General features: G+C 47.2%; 1 protein-coding gene across 2 annotated transcripts in view; it reads left to right on the top strand.

Annotated features, from left to right (window-relative positions):
- LOC144103214 (uncharacterized) overlaps positions 1–15,164 on the top strand; it is a 64,066-nt gene extending 48,902 nt beyond the window's left edge. Inside the window, exons 9-12 of one of the 2 annotated variants that reach the window (XM_077635986.1) lie at positions 3,166–3,244; positions 3,890–4,117; positions 13,306–13,326; positions 13,453–14,577. In XM_077635986.1, the coding sequence (XP_077492112.1) occupies positions 3,166–3,244; positions 3,890–4,117; positions 13,306–13,326; positions 13,453–14,435 (1,311 nt within the window). In that variant the 3' untranslated portion in view covers positions 14,436–14,577. Of the gene's footprint in view, positions 1–3,165; positions 3,245–3,889; positions 4,118–13,305; positions 13,327–13,452 lie in introns of both variants that reach the window. The other variant, XM_077635987.1, reaches the window with a different exon arrangement.
- The last annotated feature ends 11,467 nt before the right edge of the window (positions 15,165–26,631 follow it).

Below are 26,631 nucleotides of genomic sequence, written 5' to 3'. Positions count from 1 at the left end.
GAGCTACTTAACAGTGCAGTTGTTTCTTGTCTAAAGCAATGATTTTACAGACGTGGGTTAAGGCTTAAGTCCAGCCTGTTTTCTTTTGTACTGCAAGCAGATTTTTTCTTTAGTGCTGCAGTGTTGTGAAGAATGCAACAACTAGCTCAGCTGTCCACCCTGCTGAAGCAGATACGCATCACGATCTTTACCATAGCTATTTCAGTGAGTCAAATAAGCATTGCCGAACATCTTGTTTTCAACACCTCCATTTCAAGAATGGTTTTTGCAGTTGCAACTTCAGCATCCACGAGCGCAATGAAAAACTGAAATCTCAAGTGATGCAGAGGTCAACTTTTATCAGCGGTGTTTCACACTCCTCAAAACTAGTTTGTTGCTCAGAGTGAAGTTTTCTTAGAAAACATGCATATACCTTCCTCTACTCAAAATAATACGGGAAGTATAAGTTAGTCCTGATGAAGGTCTAAGTGTAGCCCTTTCAAGCTATTTGCACCTTACATACTTAGCTGGTGGTTTTGACCTGTTTCCGTTCTAACCTTGGCCACACAGTTCACTGATCTAAACTCTGTGCCATTGCGAACTGCATGAGCACTTAATTTTTGCCTGCTTATGCTTACGAACCAAACGCTGCAGGACTTCATGGATCAATTGACTTCAGGCTTTCCGAGGACTGAATCCAAAAGAATTTGAATTAGATCATCTAAGTCAGCTTTTTTCTATTGTAAATGTCATTTGTAGGTCGTATTTGCTATATAAATGGGCACGGGATAGTGGGATTAAGTGGCACCAATATTGCACAACGATTAAACTTTGCGACAGACCCCTGACTGCAGCTCCACTTTTGATGTCGTGAAGCGGAGGGGCAGTGAACAACTGTGCTTCGTGCCCCAGCAGTTGGCACACCTACTCACCTGGCCACCGCAGTTATCATTTGTTGGGCGAAATACAGACAGAGAAAAACTTTTTTTTCTACGGAGCACAGCGATAGAAATTTGTACCCTGTCCGCTAACCAAAAACAATAAAACTATAAAGTAACCTGGACATGTTCTGTTTACTCTAGACTAGCATTCATTATTTTTATAAGTCCGTTAAGAGGTGTTTTTGGTCTTCGAAAAACGGAAAGCACCCTTGAGAAACTCTTGGATAGGCAACCAAAGGTAGTTTAGGTTCATGATTGAATGCACTTGGCAGCCATGTTGTAACAGGTGTTCGAAATTGCCCTTTCACAGTATTTTAAAAATATATGAGGCAGACAAAGCAAGGTCATTATTGTGGCCACTTATTGACTAAGAAAGAACTGAAGCCTGTTTTTATTTGTTCATGCTATGTCTTTATACTTAGCAAGCAAGCACTGTTGTTGAGCTTGCCTTTATAATGCCACCATTAAACCTTTCGGTTTTGTATTGGCTACGAACTCGTAGTTTCGCCGTGCTCGCATTCCTGCCGTGCTCGCATTCCCACCGTGCTCGCACCGCACCACTTGACCAACCACGTGACAACAACTGGCCAGACAACCAGACTAACCTGGACTCGCAATCAAGATTAACCAAGGCTAACCAAGCTATGCCTTAGCTTTTGCTACTTATATCCTGGCATAGCCGAGCTAAGCCACTGCCAATTTTTTCAAATAGAAACAAGTAATAAAGTTCTTTTAATAGTGTTATGTTAATACTGTAATCCAGTTAAAAAACAAATTTGAAGTTTAGAAGCAAGCCCACATCTCATGTTAATCACACGTAGCCCTCTGTGATAGGGCTAACACCAAAGAAGTGTTCTTGAGAAAATGTAACGAGGGTCGCAACCTGTTTTCATCTGGCGGGATACAAGACAGAACCTTCCAGGAGCACTTTAAAGGGACACTGAGGAGAACTCTATCATTTTTTTTTTGTTAGCAAAATCTGATACTTCGGCATTTCATGGATTTGTTGGCGCTTGTCCGGGCGCGAAAGATGCATTTATTTAAAAGAAATTTGGATTCGAAGTTGAGAAAGTTTTTCCCGCCGCTCTGATTCAAGCTCGAGAACTCTTATGACGACACGGAGAACTCTTATGACGTCACAGAACGGAGTGACGTGATACGTGACGTAAACGCAGACTCCGTGATTTCTGACGGCTAGCGGTGCGGTGCGCAACCTTCCTTTGCTAGCCTCAGAGATTCGTGGCTTCCATGAAGTAAGGAAAATTCCTCGGGGTGGCGCCTCTTGTCCTAGAAAGTCATCATGCTTGTACTTGCGAGATTGGCCTGTGGCGGCGGCACCTGTATTTTGATTCTTGCTATTTTCTACATTACAAGAGCTTTGTTTTCAGTAAGAGTGGCGTTTTTGTGATCAGGAGCTGCTATTCTGTCGATACAAGCCAACTTCAATTTCTCCTCAGTGTCCCTTTAATAAAGTGGGAGGCAGTACATACTCTATCATGGTTTAAACTGCGCACTCGTGCATGGTTTGAAGTGGGACACTGCTCTCTGGGATGAAAAAATGACGCAAAAATCTATTTTGAAAAAATATTTCTGGAATCTACACCTATTATTCTCTAACTCTACTAGTTTTTTTTCGTTTGGAAAATCAGTATTTTGATCATGTTTAATTAAGATCGTTTGGGTGAATTTGTGCAGGAGCAGAAGAAATAACGGCTTGAAAATTTTGGACACCTCTAACTGTCTCAGTATGTCGATATCTCAACATCTAGGGTAGACACAGATGTAATATTGTTTGCCAAGGGGAGCTGAAGGCACAGTGTGTGCAATAATTAAAGCAGATTGTTCAATCACGCTTCGAAGATTTATAAATTTGTGAAGTTAATCGATGCATCATACGCACACCTTGAATGTTGCAATTCTATCTTGTGTTCTATCTGTCTTGAATGTTCTATTTTATCTTGTGCTAGCTCATTTTTTTTTTTTTCACAGCTGATGACTTTTGTATGGCATATGCTGTTGCAGGTTAACGTGGAGTTTTGCATTTTTTGTACAGCACAGTGTAGGGTTGGTGCTCTGATGTCAGCTTGATGTAAATTCTAATGACTTATCTGTGAAGCAGCATTTGTTCTTTTTCTCTTTGGTCTGCTTCGTTATTGTGGCAGATGTGAAGGGCAGAAATGTTGAGGACATTGTGTGTGCAGTGGTTTCCTCACAACCCAGAGCTCCATCTTTTCTTCATTTGCAGACGCTGCAAGTTCAAGAGCAAAGTGCTGTAAAGCCTCGAGACACTGAGGCTGCTGCTGCAACAAGTGTCATGAGTTCAGGTAGGTGTCATTGTGGAGCAAATGGAAGGCACCAGTCCAAATGGCACCAGTGCCGAGAGTTGGGGCAAGCAGAGAGTGAAGGGCAGCTTAGCACATTGTGCAAACATGCTAGGTAGAATAGCAGTGTTTTATCAGGACACTTAGACTTCTTGGAAAACCTGACCTACTACTAGATTTGTGTGCAACATATTTTTGACTGCGGTGCCTGCTTCAACATTTGTTGGGCTGTATATTGGAGCTTTTGCACTGCATGTGCGGTATTCTTGCATTTAGAGAAAAAAGTTGAGCTAGGCAAGTTTCCGTCTAGACGTCATTGCAGCAAAGAACACTGGGACAGCACTCGGGCCATAGTGCCATGTTTTCTCTTCAAGCTGTTTGCTACAGGGCTAACTGCATGTTTTGAGCGCTTACTGCATTGAGTTTTTCTTTGGACATCACCGGTTCGAACAGAGGTTGTCCAGTAGCCTCGCAAGTTCCATTTATTACTGAACTTCTGGTGTTAATTTGGAAAGTTCAACCATCTGTGACTAAAACATACACATTGACACCTTTTCCTGGTGTGTGTGTGTTCAAGAAGCTGTGAACAAGGCCACATGCCTTATGGTGCAAATTTCTTCCTGTTTCAAAGACTGCACGTGTTTCCAGGTGCCGCGACGTTTTACGCTGAGAAACCTGCGGCGCATCTCAGCCAGCCGGTGGCTGTACCGGTGGATCCACTTGTGCCACAGACGGTGCACTTCCTGCGCGGCAGCAGCTGCACCTCGTCAACAAAGAGCAGCCTCCGGCGCGGCCGGCCCAATTCTCTGCGGACGGGGCTACCCTCCCCACGGCCTCTGCGGCATGGGCCAGGAGCCAGGAGGCATTCAAGCACCGGTCAGTGCTTGGCCCTTTTATGTCTCTTCTAGAAGTGTGCAAATAGCGTTTTTTTTTTTGTTTTAAGTGAATAGGATTTTGCTTTGAATAATTTAGGAGTGAATAATGATATGATAGCATTAAGGCTCCCATTCTTCACGATATCCATCATCGGCAGTGCCGTCGTCAGTGCCATGATCGGCGTCATCGCTTTTGGTGCTGGCAGCATTGGGGCCCGTCTGCATGATCCGACGTGCCAGGAGCTGCGCGGTCAATGGCTAAAATTAGCCACTCCAGCATGCGCCGCCGATACAGGACTTTAAAGTTGGCGATCACGCCGGCGTCCAACGGCTGAAGGCCTGCCGTAGTATTCGAAGGCAGAAACATCAATTCGACAGATGCTAGCTTCAGGTTAACGCTGTGTGCGCTACAGTTGCCAAGTAGCAACACTACTTTTCTTCCTTGGCCTTCAATTAAACTGTCGAACTCGAGCAGTCATTCTTCGAACAGGTCGCGGGTCATCCACGCCTTCTTGTTGCTGCGATAGCGGACCGGGATGTGCTGATTCTTAAAGCACGTTGGCTTCTCTGATCGCTCGATCATGAAAGGCTTGAGACGATGGCTCCCGTCCATGCTAACGCACAGCAACACGATCACCCTAAATTTCGAGTGCTTCCTGCCGGGGCATCGATCTCCTTTAAGAGCGTGAGTCTTCGACGGCAACATTTGAAAAAACAGAGCAGTTTCGTCGCAATTATATATGTCCTTCTCCGCGTAGCGCTCCAGCACGCAGGGCAGCTTTGTCTGCAGCCACTGCTGCTTTGCCTCTGTGTCCAAAGACGCCGCTTCCCCTACCACGTTTTTGTAAACGATTCCGTGTCGCTCTTTAAAGCACTGAATCCAGCCTCCCCCAGGCTCAAAATTTGGCCGTCCCAGAAGAAAAGCGAAGTTTTTCGCTTTGGTGGCAAGTGTTGGCCCTCTAATAGGCACATTATGCGCACGGGTTGTGATGAACCACTGGTAAAGCGCCTCTTCAACATCGGCGTACAAAGGGTCTCTAACCCTTTTCCGCTGATCGGCATGGCCGCTGATAGCTCCTGCCTTCACAATCGCGGTGCTCCCCGTTTTAAAGATGGTTGATATCGTCGACTGGGCGAGCTCATACTTCTTCACGAGGGCGCTCACCTTGAAGCCGCATTGAGAGTCCTGCAAAATATCCATCTTCGTGTCAAGCGACACAGCTTTACGCTTTGTCGGCGCCATCTTTGAACTGGGTTGTACCGTTGGTTGCACGCTGCTTCAGTAGCGTCAGCCTGCTATCGCGAGAGAGAAAGACTGGGTGCGGCACGGGTGCCACCGCGTCGCTTTGCTTGTCGCTTTTTTTTTTCTTTCTCTCTCTTTCGGAGCGACTGTGACTGACGCGCATGAAGCAGCTAGCGCCATCTTGTGGCGCGCTGCGCCTGCTCAAGTACTCTCCGGTGCGCGGGCGGTGCGGGACGCGCAGCGTGGTAATGGCAGCAGATACGAACTTACGGAGGTAAACATCGCCTCGTCTCGACATCGTTCGTTTCAGGGAACTTAGCGACGCAAATGTTACGATTATTTTGCACCGAAAAAGCCATCTGGATGGCAATATTTTGATCGTTATATCCGATATGCGGTGAATAACCTATCGTTATAAAGGTTTTTTTCCCCATAGACCTAATGCATAAAATGACACTCTCATGTCGACCCATCGTTATAACCGATATATCGTTATATGTGGTATCGTTATAAGTGGACTGCACTGTATATCAACATAACCCTATAACACTATCGCGTCATACCTTCAAGGCTGAGCTTAAGTGTTTTTTTCTAACGGCAGAATGGCGCAATTATTGTTTTCAAAGCGATGTATTTTTCTAACACTTAAGGTCATTACATGAAAAAAAAGTGCATTGAAGCTGTGCGAAATTTTTGCAAAAATTGCCATAGGATATAGGGAAAATTGGCCTGTGTACGTTGCCAGTGTATTTGTGGTGCGAGAGATCTATTTTTGGGGCCTCCTGTTGTTGCTCCTAATTGCAATTGTGTCGTTGCGCAGCTGTTGCTTTTAAGCAGACTCCATGGACACCTGCTCTAGGCATATGGATGGATGGATACGGCTGAATCCTTTAAATCGTGCGGGGGTTCAAGCCACCTAGCCATGAATTATGAAATTTTACACTTGTGTTGATTTTAACCACCAATCAGATAACCTTTGCTTGGTTACTTCTACCCGCTTAAAATCTACTTTCCCTTCACTGTCCTTAAACCCCAATGCCTTGGATAAATCAGCCCCACTGCTTTCCACTGTAGGGTGAAGCCCTTTATAGAAAAGTATGAAGTGTTCAGCCATTTCCTCCTCCTCTCCGCACGCAACGCACAACGTGTCTATCTTGTGGTACCTGACTCTATATGTCAGTCCACAAAACTCCCGTCCTGGCCTCAAACAACAAAGAGTTTCCTCTACAATTATCATAGATATTTTCTTTGGCAATTTCCTGCTCAAAAATCCTGTATGTTCCCAGTGCTGATTTCTTCAGCATCCCTGTTTTCCCCAGAGCTCTCTCTGCTTCTTTAACCTTTTTCTTAACCGATAATTGCGGATTTTCCCCCTACTGCTGTCCAGATATTTGCTTGTCAATTTTCTAGTACACTTTCTCTATTTCGTGTCAATATTCCTTATGTACAGGTGTATCTGAAAACTTTCCTAGCCCACTGCTTTTCCTCCATTTTTCTCAATCGCTCCTCAAATGCTATCTTATTGCTAGCTTCTCTGCTCTCGAACGACACCCATCCCATATCACCTTGTACCCCTTGATTTGGTGTATTGCCATGTGCTCCCAAAGCTAGCCTCCCTATGCCACGTTGTTTAATTTCTAGCCTTGCTTGAACATCTGGTCTCATGCACAGGACCGCATTACCGAAAGTCAGGCTAGGAACCATCACTCCTTTCCAGATCCCTCTTACCACTTCATACCTATTGTTATTCTACACTGCCCTATTTTTCATGACAGCTGCATTCCTACTAGCTTTATTCATTACATGTTTTTCATGCTCTGTCGGATACTCAGCACCGTTATTTATCCACACCCCAAGATACTTGTACAGTAGAATCTCGATAAACAGAAGTCGGTTAAACAGAACCAACGCTTAAATGGAACAAACGCCTCGCAGTTGGTTGGATTTGTATTAAGGCAATGTAAAAAAAATCTCGTTAATCGGAACAGAAATTTTCCGACCACCTTATAAACGGAGCCGAAAATAGGCTCGAAAATGCAACTTGACGTGAACGGGCATGCCCATTGCTGTACCCCCCCGCCCCCTCCCTTTCCGATTTCTGTCTGTGGACGTTTCCGGTTTTCTCGCACACTGCAACCGCATCTCTTGCTTTCTATCACGATGTGCTTGCAGTTGTGTTCAGCTAGGCTTAAGCCTTACATCCGCTGTTGAGCGTCGTCTGCGACATTTTGTTGCGAAGTCAGCATCCGATGGCAGCGCAGAAGCGACCTCACAATGCCCTTATGTTAGAAAGGAAGGTGGAGACAATCAACGACTTCGAGAGTGGTCGCTTCACAAAAACAGCGCTTGCGACGAACTACGCTGTCCCAAGGAGCAGCCTCACGAGGATGCTTCAGGACAAGGATAAGCTGCGGCAGGCGTAGTGTAGCTATCGCTACAAAACGGTATCACAATGCTTGCCTGTGGCGCTGGCCTAGCCGGCATCGGCCTTTTTGCAACGGCGTGCCGCCAGTATATCTAAAAACGTTGATGCCGCCCACCGGCGCGCCAGGCGACAACAGATCTTTGCGCGCCACTTTTTCGATGTCGCTAGGCCTAACGCCTAACATGCTCCGCAAAGAACCCTCAGAAAAAGCACTCTGGAACTAGCCACCGGTTTTCATATAATGTTAAACATTTTCACCGATTTCTGTTGACACGATTGCTTCACACTGATATAAACACTGTAGAACTCGTTTCCGTTAGGCCTTCATCAGCAAAGCAAGGGAAAGTTGCCTTGCGCCAACGACTACAGTTCGCAAGCGCGGAGTCCGGGCCGCATTGGCAAAACCATTGCTGGCAGTTGGCAGTCGTGCGCCGCATCACATCGCTATGCGTAGATGACTGCACATTAATTCTGATTCTCCACAGAATGCCAGCTACGTTATTGAAAGTACAAACTGTCTTCGGCAGCTGTGTTTGGTGAAACCTAATAAGATACGGCACGTGGGGATGCGCAAAAAAAAAATTGACTGCTTGCTCGGAAAAATTTTGTCTCACTCCGTAAATTGTTCGTTGTAGGGGAATATAATTGCATTGCCTTGTGTGATATGCTGACGGGAAATCTGAAATACTTCGTTGTGGCGGAAATATCGCTGTCACGGCTTTCATTGTAGCAAGGTCTGACTGAATATCCGTTTTGGGGCAAACCACGTTTGATATATAAAGTGAGAATTGTATGTGTTTAACAGTTCAACATGGCCAATAATTCGTTATATCAAGGTTTGACTGTTTTTTGCATTCTTCTACAGTGACCACATCCCTTTCCAGCAAAGCTTGCTCCTAGGAGAATTCGCTCGCTTCAATTTCATCTGTTTTTTGTTTTAAGCCCTTAACATGCTATACTAATATCTTGAAAACATTTTATTTCTGACCCTTTAAACACTCATTACAGCATTCACTTTGTGCAGATGACTTAGCTGCCTATGTGCTATAAAACACAACACGTCATGGCATTCCTTGTATTCACTGAAAAGAGTCATCTCTACAAGGTCTTGGGAGTGTAGGTGGTACTGACTGCAGTGGTGAGATGTGACGCAGCTGCTGCGATAGGGCGAGCAGGGTGGCCGCGGCTGCAAAGCCGCACCTGTCACTAGCTTTCGCACAATTTGGTAGGACATTCCTATGCATAGTGGTGCCTGTTTTTACATGCTCCGTATTCATTCGTGGCATTTTTCTACTTCTTACAAAAAAAAATACATATATATACAGTTGAGCCCACTTGTAACTGCCGCGGATACGAGTGCTCACTTATTACGAATGAGTGCAGCACTCCTGTCCAAACATAGTTTAAGGCAATGGCAACTGATCTCGGATACAACCAACAACTGTGGCTGTGCCATTTGGTTGTAGCATATAAAGAGGTGCCTTAAACTCTCTCCAGTGATTGAAAAAATCATGCTTCCAGCCAAACAGTCTCTCAGCCACTATGATGCCATCCGGAAAGAACATGTTGGCCCAGAAAAACAAGAAAAAAACTTGGAGGGGACAATTAAGTTCTGCCTTAAGGGTGAACTGATAGCAGTAACAGGTTAATGCCTTTATATGTGAAATTGATCATCCTCCCAGTTATTGTGCAGCTGCTGAAGACTAAGGGCTGAGGGTTAGTTGGTGTAATCGTGTAGGAAGTTGTGGCTACACCAGGGTAGCCAATTCCTGCCCTGGTGAAGGAGTGCATTGTCGGTTCTTGTCGCTGAGATCAGGTCAAACATCTGGCTTGGTATTGCTATTCCGTCAAGGTTTTTTTTTTATCTAGGCGAGAATTGCGCAGCACCGGGATTCGAACCCCGGTCCCCTTGCACGCGAGGCACATGCTCTATGCTATTGCTGCTACTATATAGCATGTGTTTCTTCTAATTTTTGATCTCGATTCTGTATCTAGATTCTTGTATAGAAACTAGGTTGCTCGTAACCCGGTGGGCAGGTTGAGATGACATCGCACAAATACGTGACCTCTTTTGACCAAGCATTACGTAATTGCGACCTGCCTCGGTGAACACTTTGGGATGACGTCACAAGGCCATGTGCCCCTTCTGGACCAGTCAGGCTGGCCCTTAAGGGTAGGTTGTGCTCAACAGCCATGGTGGCTCAGTGGTTATGGTGCTCGGCTGCAGGTTCGATCCCGGCCATGGCGGTCGTATTTTGATGGAGGAGAAATGCTGTATTCCTGTGCACTATGCAATGTCAGTGAAATTAAATAATCCCAGGGGGTCAAAGTTATCTGTAAGCCTCACTACGGCAGCATCAAAAGAACAGGACACAGAAAGGAACGTAAGAACGAGGACTTAGTCCTTGTTCTATGTGTTCCTTTGTGCATCCCATTATTTTGATTCTGCTGCATCCAAACCTGAAGTATGCACCACTAGCTCAGTTACCCACACTTTTAACATCCCTCATAGCCTGAGTTGCTTTGGGATATTATACCCCATAAAAACAAAACCACATTTTGATGGTGTCACAAGGTGACATGACCTCTCTCGACCAACCAGCTAATTTCATCTCTGACATTAGCGGGGTTTCGGAAGCGCTGCAATGTGCCTGTAATACAAAAGCACTGTATTGCTTTGAAACAGCTTAGCGCTAAAAAAAGACGCACACGGCGAGAGAACGACGACACGACAGAGATGAGCGCTAAATTGTGCTAAACTGTAGCGCTAAACTGTATTGTGCCAGCAAAAGTGTCAAAGGCATCCTCTGATTGCAAATGCATTCATTTCATTCTTCATTTGATTTCAGGTGCTTGTGGGAAATAAAAAATACTGAACTGCAGCGGTTAATTGTCTTCTCAGTTTGATTGGTTCTCATTTTTCCTCTGGTTCCGTGGTTAAAGGGCAGGTGAAGAGGTTTTAGAATTCGACGAGTTTAAAGGGGTATAATGTGTGAAACTTGGAGGTAACGCATGCGAAGTATTTTTGTGCTAGGATTTGAAGTGGTGATGTAATCACACAATACATCTGCTTTGGTGGTCATGCTTCTCTGCAGTGCGCGGCGATGGGCAAAGGCCACAACGATGACGTCACATAGGGCGGCGCTGCGTTTCCAGCTAATAAACGGCTGTTTCAAGGAAGTAAAAAACCAACACCGTCATTGGTGAAGCCCACGAAGCATTGTTTGGCGGTGTTGGAAGACTCACTGCAGCTCGTGGGCGAAGGTAGCGGACATCTTGAATTTCGGCAACAATGACGTCATAACGAGTTTCTCTGCACTCCTCTAACGTAGTGAGGAAAAGCCTGACTATCGCGGTGGTTTTATTCAGCGATTAGTCTCTATTTTAAATGCTGGTGAAAAAATACTTGGCATGCTTTACCTCTAAGCTTCATAGATTCGATTTCTTGAAGAACTTCAAATTCTCAACAAACCATTTCACCTTCCCTTTCACCATTGAGTTTCTGAATGACTTTAGGTAGTTGGCAGTAGATGCATTCTAATATTCGTAATTTACACGATTGTAAGTCGACCTACTTTTCGAAATTTGAAAATCTGAAGTGGGGGAGGGGGGCCAAGAATCGAAACCAAAGCATGGCACCATAAATAAAGTCAAAACCAATGAGATATCAGGCATGCTACAGCGTGGTTGCATTTTTGCTGCGTGTCTCTGTCGCATCGCTCTTGGTGCTGGCCTTGAGCAGCTGCTATGTCAACGCACAAAACCGGCATCCTTTCCCCGCGCGTGGCGGCTGATGGCGGCTGTCAATAAGCAGCAAACCGCCACCCCCTCCACTCCCCACACATGGCTGCAGATTGACGCGGTGCCCTGATAGCACATTCGCGTTCTACTCTTAATAGGCGTCCTCTAATTGTTTTTTTTTTACTTTAAACTGCGCACTCGGCCCTCAAGAAAGCATCGATAGTTAATGGAAGGGCCGCTGTTCCAATCGCGGCGGCAGAGGTGCCCGGGATTGTCGGTAGCCGACGGAAGAGCCAATGTCGCTCACATGTAGTTTCTCTTTGGCTCTGATTCATTTGACTACTGCCGGCCGCGTTTCACAAGATTTTATTGTAGTGGTTCGTCCATGTCTTTGTCAGTCATTATTTGTGCTCCGGGTCCTGTAAGCGACCGGCGTTTTTTCACGGCTACATTCAAGATGGCTGTCGTCATTTAAGCCGAAGAAACGAACAACTGCACGCTGGGCCGCAAGTTCGACGTTCACAACGGGTAATCAGGTGTGGCAGCTGTAGCGAGGCAAAATTTTCAGCTGTTCCACGCGATGTTGTGACGTGGCTGTTTGCGAAGTGCGGGATTTCACTAAGTGACGCCGTTAGAAAGACGTGCTGTGGGACCGCAGCAGCGATCACGACGGCAGCTCTAGTCAGGATGATGGCACAAGTGTGGGCGCGTAGTCCAGTGACTAATGCATTTTCATTTTGGAGTGTGCCCACGGGCACACCCGTGCATGGCAGCGGATAGCCGCTGGTGATAAGCGGTGCCAGCAGGACAGTGCTATCGCGTTCTATTATTAAAGGCCAAGCCTAAATGACCTCCAAGTTTTTTTTTTAATATAATATGGGGGGTGGGGGGGGGGGGGGGGGTGACAAAAACTATGGGAACACATAACTTCTTCATGTGTCGGGAATGCTATATAGTATTAAATTGAGAGATTTTTATGACAGACTACAGTGCCAAGTTTTTTTTCCGTGACTTGATGACTGTCTCAAACTATCACTGAATTTCATGAGACCTCACCGCTGGGTTTTTTCTGTGATGAGGCTTTGAATGCTATAGCATTAAAAAAAACTTTTTCGCCAACACGCCTCAGTGTTCAAATTAAGAGCGTTAACTACGAAAGCTTCAAGTGTTTCCATCAGTGTGCTCAGCAAATGTGGAGAAGATCAAATCCAAACATCCACGGATGTTTCTTTTCCGGAAACATCCGTTCTAAGACGCAAGCAGCACCATCTACCTTATGGGTTTTGCATTACTATTGCGATTTACAGCCACCTTCGCTGTATCCAGTACATTTCCTCGTTATATCAGTTAATAAATTTTATAAATGTGTGCATTACAAAGCGGAAAATCTTTTTACCCCATGGATCCGGAACCCCCTGCGACAAACGGTTCGGCCGTAATGGCTGCCTGAAAGTCCTTGGAATGCACAGTTTGGGGCCGGAAAGGTCGTCGTTGCGAATCCGACACATACTTTCGGCTTCATCTTAATTAGAAATTTTTTTCCTCAGGAACATACGAAGTCATTTGACACCACTTCAAACATTCTGCGTCAAATGGGTGGCCCCCAAATTTTAGGCAAATGGTGGTCCCAGGTTGGTCCCACTTTGAGGACCGCTATACTGGTACATATATAACGGATTGGAAGTATAGGTATTAATTGAGGCGCTACGCACCTACTGTTGCTATGTGATATAGTATGGTCACGTGGTAACTGTTTTGGTCAATTTGACCTTCATTGCAGAGAGACGCATCCTTGACAAATGTAAGTAGTAAGAGCTCACGCTCTTAAAAAACGTGAGGACTGCATGTAATGAATGAATAAATAGATCGGTCAGTATCAAAACCATGCCTGGTACTGAACCTCTGTGCTTTTCTGTCTTGCACGCAGGCAGCAAGCCGAGGCCACCGGTTGGCAAGGAGAACCTGCAGAGAAGCCTGCGTTATGCCTCACAGGTGGACTCCGTCTTCAATGCGCCCGCCATGGCACACCTCGCGGCCATCAAGGCTCGCAAGGAGGCGTTCATGGCCCAGTGCCTGGAAAAGAATCCGACCCTCTTTTTGGATGTGGCCTCTCCTCAGCTTCATCGGGGAAGCAGTGCCGTCACCACACGCTGTTCTTCTCTGGAGCCAGTGGTCGAAGCACCACCCGTGCTTCCCAAGGAACCCCAGCTTCCAGCACAAGGTCAAGATGGTGCGCCCTCCTCCACAGAGGAGAACCAAGAGGAGGATGAACCCATGGACGTGGACGTTTCATGCACCGCTGCCCCAACAGATGGCACCACAGTAGAAACTCCACCACTCCAGGAGACAACTCCATCACTCCAGGAGACAACTCCACCACTCCAGGAGACAACTTCACCACTCCAGGAGACAACACCGAATGCTGCCATCGCCTGCGAACCTCGGGATGAGGCCACCGTGACGAACGAAGGCCAAGAGCAAACTACAGCCATACCGTCAGTGACTCTGACATCTTCGGCTCCCACCATCAAAGGCACTCAGAGTATGGCTGAGCCAGCTGTATGGAGCGACAGCTTCTTCGCGCTGCCAGCAGTGCCCCCAGAGCCAGCATCTTCAGCTGCGAAACGAGAGAGCATCATTCAGATCAGGGAGCGCAACGCGGGCATGGTGCGTAGCAGCGTGGAGGTGTTCAACCGTGCCGCAGCCGCCTCCTCAACTGTTGTCCGCAGCAGCGGGCCGGCGGTCCGCACCAGGCGAGCGGTGGCTGGACGCTCGGCACCGGTGCGCAAGGGCTCGGATCCCACCTCCAGCAGATCACCGCTGCGGGAGGCGAACTTCCGGGCTCCCGCCAGCCCACGAGCAAGGACCAGGCAGGAGCAGCAGCGGCGTGACTGGGAGATGGAGCTGTAGGCGCTCAGCACTGAGCGAGGCTGCTTGTGTGCAGCCAGTTGAGCTTCGACAGGCTTGGAAGGCTGCTGCGAGGTTGCTATTGAAGGTCTAGCAGTCAAGAGCCTCTTCTGAACATTACGAAATTTTGACAGCCTTTGGCAGGACTTTATGGCCTGCAAAAGCCATTAAAATATGACCCACTTCCTCTGCTAGGTATTGGGAAAGGTTTCAGCTGAACTGACGCTTCTTGAGACGACATGTGCTCCGTGAAATTCTGCATGCTTATATTTTTCTGTTAACATGACTTAAATTTAGTTCAACATTTCACATTACTTGATTGCTTAATCTACAGCTCGATTTAGACGAATTTGCTTGCCATATGAATTTCACCAGAATCATGTCTCTAATGATCAGTTATTTTGTTAAATTGCTGTAAGATATGCTCGATCATGTATATGCTGATCTCATTTACTTTACATCGTGCGCGCATGTACTGACAATAGAAGATGAATTAATTTTTATAACCAACATCATGCTCATTTTTGCATTTTATTGACGCTGTGAAAAAATTATCTAGCAATGCATGTTGCTCATCTTTTACTTTTAAACCAGACGTGTCTGTCAGTACCCACTTAATTGCAGTTGTGCAGCATGTGTCTTGTTTTTAATTTTTGACTATGTTCAACTTACATTGTGAGTTGAACACTAAGAATGGCTTACGAATAAAATCTACTCCTGTGCGCATGCTTTAAATGCGAGATTTTTTTTTTACTTCCTGCTGTGGCTGTAACGTCTCTATGGAAGCAAAAATGCAAAAGACCCCCGTGTGCTGTGGGATGTGAGTGCATGGAAAAGAACCCCAGGGTGTCGAAACTTTCCAGAGCCCTCTGCCATGAGATTCCTTTCCCAGCTCAGCAGCAGCAGCTGTTCTGGCACACTCCAAAGAAATATGTGGTCAATGCAGTAGACACCGCCTTAAATTTCTTTGAAAATTGATCGAAGAAAGGAAAGACCCAGTGTTTATCTTGAAAAATTTGCTTTCAGGAAAGGAAAGGGGCCCAGGTTCGAACCTGGACCATGGGGCTGTGTTTTTATGGAGGAAAAACACTAAGGCGCTGGTGTGCTGTGTGATGTCAGTGCACATTAAAGATCCCCAGGTGGTCGAAATTATTCCCGAGCCCTCTACTATTTTTCACTCCCTCCTTTATCCCTTCCCTTATGGGTGTGGTGTTCAGGTGTCCAAAGATATATGAGACAGATACTGGGCCATTTCCTTTCCCCAGAAACCAATTATTATTATTATTATTAAGGAAAGGGGAGTAACTGTCTCTTCTCGGTGCTCACCTCAACCTTGCCAGAACAGCAGGCTTATCTCCAGTGGGTCATGTCACAGTGATGCACTTCCATCCATTTAACACTACACATAGTGAAGAGTTAAATTATTGAATCAAAGAAGGAAGAGAACGCCTGCCCTGGAGGGCCCAGGGAGGTTAATTTCGACCCCTGCCCATGCAACCATCCGGCGAACAGTTTTAGTATAGCGGGCTTTGCATCACTGCATGCTTAGCGGAATAACCGGTTCAGAGTACACATGACGAAAGCTCCAAGGGGAAATTGCATTAGTGCGCAGTGTCAACGTACGCATGCAATTTTCCAAAGTTAGTTTTGCGGCTTTTGCGCACATGGTTTGAAAACATGGCTGCGTCCTTCCAAGTGAGAGACTCCCGCTTCAGTGAATTAGGAGTTATGGTTCTGGTTGGCATGTTTAATGCTAATTGCGGTTTTGTCACCTTTTGCTACAACTGGCCTTGCTTTGAGGACGAAGTGATACTACACTGCTCTTCAGCCCAGTTTTCAAGACAGTTGATTCTGGCACACACAGGAATAATGGGCCCTCCACCTGCTCTGCAACAGTCTGCCGCTGCCCGGAATATAACAAAAGTTACAGCATGGAGGAAGGAAAGCTAACGATAGATAGGCCCACGTTATCCGATCTGCATGACAAAAAATATGGAAGTCTCGTGTTATTGCAAAGGGAACTGGGAGCCTTTGGCCGATGGTGCATCCAGTAGTAATGTTGATGGCATGTTCCTTTCTCCATGAGTTACAGCATTTTGTTTCGAGCTATGTCAGTGTTTTATGTATTTAAATAACTTAACAAGGCAATTTATTTTTAACTACCAAAACTATTTTGAACGTAACATCGCATGTGATGAAAAGTATTCTTGCTCGAGCCATTCGAGTGTTTGTACATAGCCTTTTCTTACTAGATAGCGCCACTATGCTTATCGTTCTTATTTTGCACAAATTCAATCACTATGGCTTCGCTAAGGCATTTTTCTGACTGAAATCCTCACTGTAATAATTGGATCTAAAAGACACTTGTATTTATTTTGATAGAATACTGGTAATGGCAACAATTTTATGAGTCGCGGGTGCGCGTCAACAAGCGCACCCGCGACTTTTTTTAAGACTTGCCTTTAGTGCGTGCACCCACAACAGAACAATGGTGAGCCTTTGTGCATACATCAAGCAAGCGGCCCGGACGTCCCCCTCTTGCTCATTGCCAGGTAGCGCGCGTGATGTGACAGGACGCTACGTGCGTGCGGTGGCTTTGTATAGCGAGTTTCAGCACCAGCGTAGGGTAACTACATGGTAACCGCTGCCGTGGCTTGGCAAGCCTGGCAACGGTAGCAATGTGTTTGCCGTACGACTGCTCGGCCACGCTAAAACTGCCTATGTGTTTCCATGTTGTTAATCTGTGAAGTGGTCGCTATCGCGCGGTTATAATTAGGACAGTGCCTGGACACTCGCGCGCGAGCGGCTAAAACCTGTTCACCTTTTTATATTTTTGTAGTGCTTTCTCGCTATCGCTCCTCTCTGCACTTCTTGCTATCGTCTCCCCTGTTCCTTTATTACAGCCGCCCTGGTGGCTCACTGGTTATGACGCTCGGTTGTTGACCCGAAAGGCGCGGGTTCGATCTTGGCCGCGGTGGTCGGGTTTCGGTGCAGGCGGAATTGAGAGGGCCGCATACTGCGCGGCGTCAGTGCACGTTAAAGATCCCCAGGTGGTCGAAATCATTCGGGAGACCTCCACTACTACACCTTTCTTCGTTCACTCCCTCCTTTATCCCTTCCTTACGGCGCGGTTCAGGTGTCCAAGGATATATGAGACAGATACCGCGCCATTTCCTTTCCCCCATATATAGGAATCTGGATTGTCCGGTGAGAGACCCACTGCCGCCAGGTGCCGTATTCTCGTCGGCTTCAGCGCCGGGCAGTTCCACAATAGGTGGTGGATATCCGCCTCACAGTGTCTAATCTTGCAGACGGGACACCCGGGGCGGGGATACAAATCTGAAATGCGGCCACTTGCGTGTCACAGCTGGAGCTAGGGCAACTCCGACCCGTATCCTCCGAAGCGCAACCTCCTCTGCACGGGTAAGACCACGGGGGATGGTTACCGCACACGGAGGGATTACAGCACGTGTGCGGCGCCGGAGGTGTTCTTTTCTTGTTAGAAGGAGGGTGTGTCATCCAAAGTGAGCACTTGAGTCAAAGACGAGGTTTGGGTCGAAAGGCAGGTCGCAGAATCTGCGCGGCTTTGTGCGCTCAGGAGTTCACGCGGGACCCACTCAATAAGGATTTACTGCGGGATGCGTGCCACTAGACGGATGTCTTGGCAGATTTCTCTGGTGTGACTGACTCGTCGTAGTAGGCGTGTGACGTGTAGGGAGTCGGTGCGAATGACAATGCGGGCCGTGGGTAGCATGGGAACGGCGGACACAGAGCAAAGTGCCTCTTGAACCGCAAGCATCTCCGCACAGAAGGAGGTTCTTAGAGGCGAAACCTTGACGTTTTGTTCAGAGCAGGCTTGCAAGGACAGTAAACTGCTGTTGTTTCGCAGGCCTGAATGCTTGCGTCAACGTACATAACGATGGAGCCATGCGGCAGATTGGCGTCTTGCTCTATAATTCGGTCGCGTAACGACAATGCCGCGCGGGTAGGTGATGGCCGACGTAGATCAGTTGGCTTGTCGCTTAGCTGCACAAAACGCCAGGGAGGAAGAACTGGCGGGGGCGGCTGTAGAATGGAGTGCGATGAAGCATATGCCCTGAGTGCACACGTTGTGTGTGTAAGGCTTGACTTTAGGCGGCCAGCTGCGCGTCGTTGCTGCACCAGCTCATCTAGTGTATTCAGCTGCGCATGTTCTTGGAGCGCCACTATCGGGGTAATGCGGGGAAGGCAAGTGATGACCCTCATTGCTTCTCGATTAACAGCCTCTAGACGATCCCATTGAGCCCTCGTCAAATGCTGGAATTGGCCTTGGTAAACGAGGTGAGGTTGCAGAACCGCCCGCGCCAACTGTCGTGCAACATGAGAGCGGGCTCCGCCTATTTTAGGAGCCATGCGTGTAATCAGACCCAACGCCTGAATTGCTTGCTTTTTAGGCAGACAAAGCCAAGCAGTACCTGCTCCTGACTCGTGTATTGTCAAGCCCAAGATTTTTACGGTAGAACTTTCTTGAAATGGAGTTCCGGATAGATGGAGACGAATTGATGTTGCAGCCAGTTTACGGCGCCCCCAGCGGTTGGAGACTGACACGGATGTGGTTTTGCTCGCTGAAAGCTGCAGGCTAATTGAAGAAGCAAAAGTCGACGTAATATCTATGGCTGATTGTAGGCCTGCTGCTTGAACCATCAGGTTGCTGTGAGTGCTCCACACCGTTAAATCATATCAGCATACAATAAGAACTTAATCTCAGAGACATCATGTAAGCGCCAAGCAAGGGGGATAAAAGCAATATTAAATAATGGCGATAACACCGATCCCAGGGGAACGCCGCGAAGAGGCACAAATGATCCGACAGCCTCCCCACTGAGGCGTATGGCATGTCGGCCTTCAAGGAAGGATTTAACAAGGTCCCCCCGTTAGAGTGCGCGTTTTTTTTCTTCACCGAATTTTCAGAGGGTGCTGCATAAGTGCAATACTTCGCAGCCACTACAAAGGCGGCATAATGTAAAATATGGCGGACAATTAACAAATATGTTTTGTTAATTTTTTCGTTAGAGCAGAACGGTGGGTCTAAAAATTAGTATGCAGAAAACTAAAGTAATGTTCAACAGTATTGCAAGATAACAGCAGTTCAGAATTGGTAGCGAGGTGCTAGACGTGGTAGGCATGACCGCTGATCCGGATCATGAGAGGGAGATAACTAGAAGGACAAGAATGGGGTGGAGTGCACATGGCAGGTTCTCTCAAATCATGGATCGCAGTTTACCGATATCCTTCAAGAGGAAAGTATGCAACAGCTGTATCTTACCCGTACTCACCTATGGGGCAGAAAGAGGCTAGCGAGAAAGGTTCGGTTAAGTTAAAGACAACGGAGCGAGCGAGCAATGGAAAGAAAAATTTGGAGGACGCTTAAGCTTCGCCTTTAAGAGCAGGACGCGACAGCATGTTGCAGCATTGCTAAGGAATCCACGGAACGTCATCGTCCTTCCGTGCGCTGCTGGTGGTGTTTGTTGATGACAGGAAGAAAAGGAAAGTGCACGGGCCTGCCTACTGGCTCAAGCCGAGCCACGCTCGCTGCCGCGTGCTGAAAGTAGGAGAGGAGTATAGGAGATCCAAGATAGAATAGGCGTGCGCTAATATGCCCCGGGCCGATCCCGGAGGCAGTGCAATACCGGCCGACCCGTGCCAGAGTGCTTCAAGTTGAGCACCCCGCCATATTCCAAAAATAAGTTTAATATCTGGGGTCCAAGGATCCGCAGCGCATATTAAATCAGGTATCAGATATGCTCCTCTTTTCGGTGCGACCCCTTTCCCCGGACAATTTAAGGAAAGGAAACATATCTTGGTGGACACCCGAACCGCGATGTAAGGCAAGGAATATGAAAATAAAATTTTTAGGGAAAGGAAAGGACGCGTGTCTCACATATCTCGGTGGACACCCGAACCGGGCTGTAAAAGGAAGGAAATTGAAATGAAACTGGTTTTAAGGAAAGGAGATGACGCCTTTCTCACAATTCTCGCTGGACATCCGAACCGCGCCGTAAGGGAAGGTGGGCACCCACGTGCCCACCGAGATGCGCCATTTTTCGCTCGCGGCCAAAGACGTCGACGACATCGGCTATTCTGCGACACAAGCTCCTTAACGCTGTCGCGTTAAAAATGAAACGGTGGCGGCAGCTGGCAAATGAGATGGTTAATTATAGTAACATATGGGAGTGGCATTTGCCCTCCAGTGGGCGTAGTCATGCTCTGATCAGGCTGATGAAGAATTGCAGCCAGGCAGGCGTGTCCTGTAACCCGACAACTGTACAGAAATTGGCCGACGATTACGATATTGGATATCGCTAAATTTGCCCACAGCTGGTGGCGTATTGGTGTCATAGGCGATCAGCGGCGAGCGATAGCGGCGCTTGCCCTTGGCTGCGGCGAAGCGCGCACCGAGGATCTACAACTTGGCGCCACCGCCGCTGAGCCTACGGTCGCCCGGGGCGGCTCCACCCAGCAGACGGAGCACAATGGAAGTCTTTCTAAAAAGTGGCAACGGGTGTTCATTTCTGTGCACAAGACTGTGGACTCACATGTTCCCCTGAAAAAAAAAAAGAACTTCTTACATGGCGACAACAGAAGAACCAAGGCAGCATAAAAATGTAGATCAACGACACTTCAATAAATGAGGTGGACGCACTCAAAATTCTTGGGCTTCACATCAGCAACAGGGGAAATAATGGACTCGCACTACAAAAACTCCGTGACATGGGCGAACAAGTGGCCCGAATCACAGCCAGGAAACATGGTATTCGCTTTATAGAGGCATTTGTTCTCTGCTGCGTCGTATATATGTGGCGCCGTACCTTCGCTTCATGAAGCCTGATATACATAATCGTGATAGCATATGAGAGCTATGACACTACCGCTATCAACGTCAACAGAGCGAATGTTCCACTTAGGGCTCCCGAACGCCATCGAAGACCTCATCGAGGCACACTTCACAGCTCAAGTCCTCTGACTAGAAACCACACAGACAGGGAGGAGGGTCCTCAGTAACCTCAATATTGAGTGCCCACTCAACCTTACAAACAAGCCATCCCAAACGCCTGCAGAGGATGCTTCAAGGCCACTCCCCTTTTAAGAAACATGTATTTTTTTTTCAGGTGTTGGTTGCTCTTGTTATAATTTTTATAAAAGCGTTTTATCATTTTTGTTGCTTTTATTCTTTTTGATTTAACCCGTATTTGTTTTCTGCACACACTGGTTTTTATTTATTTATTATTCAAAATACCTTACAGGGCCCAGAAGGGCATTGAGTAAGGGGGGCAAAACAATAGATTAAGCATATAGGAAGAATAAATTAAAAACAACGCGTGATACAAGGCAAAAATTAAACACAATTATAAATATACAGGGCAAAACGTAACTAAAAGACATACATCACCGCGAGCAACAAAAATTAAATTAGTAGCAAGAATGCATCGCAAGTGTTCAAAGTGTTCAAAGAAGTGCCGTCGCATGCCACTGCCCACTTGCTGTACAGGGGGTGGGTGCCTTGTCAAGCGATAACCGCTTTTATTCCCATCCCCTCCAACACTGTACGATGATGGAAATAAATCGTTATTATTATTATTATGCATTCGATGTACCACCAGGCACAAAGACAAGCAAGGGCAAAGGGAATACAGAAACACCACGGCATGCAAGAACGCGTTTTCCACGTCGATGCCGCGGGTCCCGAAGGTGTACTAGGCACAGTGGCGGTTCTACCCAAAGGACAGGCGGTCGATGGACCTAGTGAGCAGTGACCCGCGACACAACAGAAGAAGTGGTGGCAATAGCTCTCGCAGCCACACATCCTGCCTCTAAACACTTACGCACTCAAAAATAGCATAGCGAAACTTCATTAAGAGTAGGATTGCCCCGCTTGCGTCCTTAATCCTCCAAAGCAGACAAGCCTACGCTGATGTCAAAAGACTTGATGTGGATACCTGGCCACCAGGGTGTAGGGAGAAACGGGTTGGCACACAACTCAGCCCTAGCTTTTCTCCCCCGGGGCCTCGACAGAAGTGCTTCGGAATGGGACCAGTTCGATCCACTCACAACATACAACTAGATACTACAGCACCTCAGATTAGAGCGGCAGACAAAGCCCCCAGCTGCCAAAAACCTGAGCTAACAAATTTTACCTCCATAGACTACAGATTGAGACATTCCACAGCCCTTGCGTATTACACGCCATAAACCTGGATTCGATCGAATCAAAATGCAGATTTTGAGGGGAGAAGGCAGACCGGTGCCATATGGTATAGACCTGCCAAAAAAAAAACCAAGTCATTGATATTATAACTCAACCAACGTGTGAGAGGTGGGAGGCGGCAATGTCTAGCTCGAAAGGACGTCGAAATCATCTTATCGAACGAGCACGGACAGCAGCTTACGCCCATGGAGTCCCGGACTAAGGGCACCACCCTCGTCTTCCCCGAATATTTTCATCGTCATCATAATTCGTTGGGCTCTCCTCCTCTGCTTTCCTCCTCATGCTATAGTCGTAACTCTTCCTCTGCTTTCCTCCTCAAGCTCCTCTTCCTCCGCTCTCTTCGCGCTCTCTTCACTATCGCCGTGCTTTGATCCTTCTGCCCCATTTTCTCTCTCGTGCTCTCCTTGTTCTCTTTGCTGCTGAAATGGCAAGGAGAACCCATCGCCACGTCTTGCCGTTCTATCGCAACGATAAACTGAGTAAACATGAGCGGTGTGAAAGATTTCATTATCGGACACATGCGATGGGAGCCAGGTTTCAGTTAGTGGAACAATGTGAGCTGTACATGTGTCAATGGCGGGCGATAAGGGAGTTTCTTAAGATGACTTCTGACGTTGGTAAAAACAACTGATACAGGAGGTGACAACTGTCCACTGCCCCTCGCGATTCCCTATACAATGTAACTGGAGATGCAGAACCAGCATCTAACACAGTAGCTTCATCATATGTGCCTCGATCTCTCCGACAGGGTCAGTTGGCACTTCTTCCGGTATTCTAGTTTCGGCACTTGTCATGATCTCGTCCACAGTGTCTGTGATTGCGTTATACATCAATCATTTGTTATTGAAGCACAGTTTGTTGTATCGTAGTTTAAAAGAGCGAGGACCATCGTGAGTGCTTCCGAATTCTAAGTTTTTTTCGAGCCAGGTGTGTAGCAGGGGAAAAACCGTTACTCATGGTGATGTCTTTTCGACTAAAAGTGATTACGCAGTGATAGTATCGTTTTCTTCGTGTCTGAATCCGTAAATTTAACTATGACGTGACGGCATGAAGCATTGGAGTCATGCCGATGCCACTTTTCTCGCGCCCACTGAAGTGAAATCCTGCGCGTTGGATCCGATGCTGCTGATGATGCCAACGTCGATGTCGCTGGACGGCTATAGACGGGTGATTCCATGAGCGGAAAGCCTGGCTGGGCGCACAGGTGAAGTTGTCGGTGCGTTAAAATACGGCAATTGTAGCCGCCGGACCAAGCAAAAAATAGCAGTGGCTTAGTTCGGCTATGCCAAGATATACGTAGCAAAAGGCACGTTTCCCTGGCTGAACTTGTTGTGGTCACTGTATGTTTAGCAATGATAGACATTGGGCTCCATCTCGGCGGCTATGTGCCGTCTATTATGCTCGGCAGTCTGGCATCTCCGTTTGGCAAGCCGTTCCTCTCTCTGTTCGGTCGTCTGCGCTGCACTCTTCGCCTTCTTACGCTCATTCTCTCTTTGTTGAGTAGCCAAGTGCCAGGCGACAACCTCAGGACCGGAAGAGTACATTAATCTTTCCTTGTCTATACCGCTGTTTAGCAGCGGCTGGACTCACCTTCTCTGCATCCATGTCAAACGTTGTGATACTGCCGCCCACTGCATCTGCGCCTTTTGTACGCAATGCTGCGCATGCGACGCGCGGTTCGGGTGATAGAGCGGCGTGCGGCGAGGCAGCGACGAAGCGCACGGTGCACCTGCTGCTCCTCTCCGGTTGCCTTAGTAACAGCGCATACGCACAACTGGCCTCTCCCAGCCACCGCGAATTGCTCGACTGGTAGCCCGGTGTAGCTCTCGCTACAAAAACGCGGAGGCACAGGGCGCAGCCGAGGATGCTGTTACTCGTAATGAATGACAGCACAGATTGCACGGTGAAAAAGCGAAGCGTTGTAGCCATGTTGAGGTCACTGTTCCCGCGCCCAGTGCAGAAGCTCATTATCTGCTTTACATTCAGAGATCTCTGGGAGTTGTCATACCACTCCTGGTGCAATGGTGCAGCGGTTGAAGCGAATGCGCCACTACCTTGCAATGGCAGGTGCTCCCAGAGGTGGGCCTTGTGCGGTTCAGGTTGCTCTTCCCGAGCGACCAATTAATTTATTTTAACCAATTTATTTAAGTGCCAGCTGTCACGGTGGGCAGTTTGCTCACTATTCGGTGGCCATATTGTGATGACTCTGCAAGCTCAGGTGGTCTAGGTGGCCCACTTGCCTCCTAGGTTGCACTCAGGGCCCCACCTGCTAGAGTCAGGACCGTGCTTTTTCGCTCACAACGCCGACAACACCGGCAGCGGATTTTCTGGTGGACGGGGACTTTAACGCTGTAGCTTTCACCCTCACCTGGAGTAGCATGCCAGGTAAACAACCAGTAAGACCTCTCCTGTACTAATTAAGATCTCTATATCCCTCTCTCTCTCTGACCGGTGGCTCTACTTTCGCATTACATGCTCTTGCCAAGGCTATTTCCTTTTCTTGATTACGACTAGAATATGCCATTAACCCGCGTGCGTGTATTCCTCGACTCATTCTGTTTTCTTCCTATTCCGTAACTAAACTGATCATTGCACATTTTACTTTCTATAACGTGCTGCGTGTCCTGAATTAAAGTTGAACGCTTTTCCTTAGCCTCCACGCTTCTGCTTCATAAGCGAGTACCGGTAAGATACAGCTGGTATACAATGTTGTCTTGAGGGGTATTGGCAAACAGACCTTCATGATTTGATAGTTCCAACCAAACGCACCCGAAGGCATTCTCAGTATTAATGCGAAAGCATTATAGAGCTCAACTGTGTGCGCAGATCTTGCCCGAAAAATTGTCCAAACTATTACGTCACTCCAATTGAATGGATGTGCAAATGTTTAATGATAAGTAAAAAATTGATGGTGTTATATGCCCTGATGAAGAATGATGCCACACCGCTAATCAGTAAAATAAATTAAGAAATTATTGTAATTAGGGAAAATGTGGTAATTGGTAAAATTGAAAATAACGACATAAAATGATGACGTCACCATTGATTACCATGCTGATTAAGCAAAGTAATTAGTGGGTAACGTGACAAGATCCCTTACAAATTGCAAGTCACGTGTCAAGGCGATGACATCATACAAAAGCCACTTTACAAGACCTGAAAGAAATGAGTTACGTGTAAAGGTAATGACGTCACACTAAAGTCACGTCACATGACGACTTGCAAAATTTAATTCTTCGCTGAGACCGTCACTGTTGGTACCGATGTCACCACTCATATGTAGAGTGATGACGTCACACCCGAGCTGAGTCACAATCGCTGCCACGTGCAGACAGGAGACAAGAAGCACGATGGAAAGAGATGCGCGGCGGCAGAAGGAGGAGGAAAGAACTTTAATATCAGACAAACGGTATTCCCTCAACCCCTTCTGTACTAGACCGGGGAGGTAGGAGGCACCGTTTAGATTCTGACCAGTCTTCGGCCAGTCAGATGAGGTTGTGCTGGAGCTCAGGGTCCGAACTACGCAGCAGGGTCTCCCAGAATTCTTTAGAATTTATGTTCAGCGCCCTCCTCATGGATATAGGATAGGATAGGAAAACCTTTAATGTCCATCAGAAAGAGGGTAGCCAGAGGGCTACCCGCCTAGACGACGGCCGAAAGGTCTTGACTTTAGGCGGTGGCTTCGGCCAGTCAGAGGTTCGGACCGATGGCCTATGCACCTTCAGTTGCATGCTTTATGCGCTGTTGAGGTGTCAACCGAGATATCGAAATCAGAGAGCTACTGCGTCCTTTCCTTTCCTCAAAAACGATTCCTTTTCTCAAATAAACATGCTTTCGCATTCCTCCATGTAAAAGCATAATTTTCTATTTATTTTACTATGGTGGTCGTGGTAGTTGTGAGCTAGGAAGGCCGTTCGCAGCACATTTAAAACTACGGCGCCCGTCACAGCCCGA

This window comes from Amblyomma americanum, chromosome 9 (genome assembly GCF_052857255.1).
Source record: "Amblyomma americanum isolate KBUSLIRL-KWMA chromosome 9, ASM5285725v1, whole genome shotgun sequence".
NCBI lineage: Eukaryota > Metazoa > Arthropoda > Arachnida > Ixodida > Ixodidae > Amblyomma > Amblyomma americanum.
This window is presented reverse-complemented; position numbering and strand designations above follow the sequence as displayed.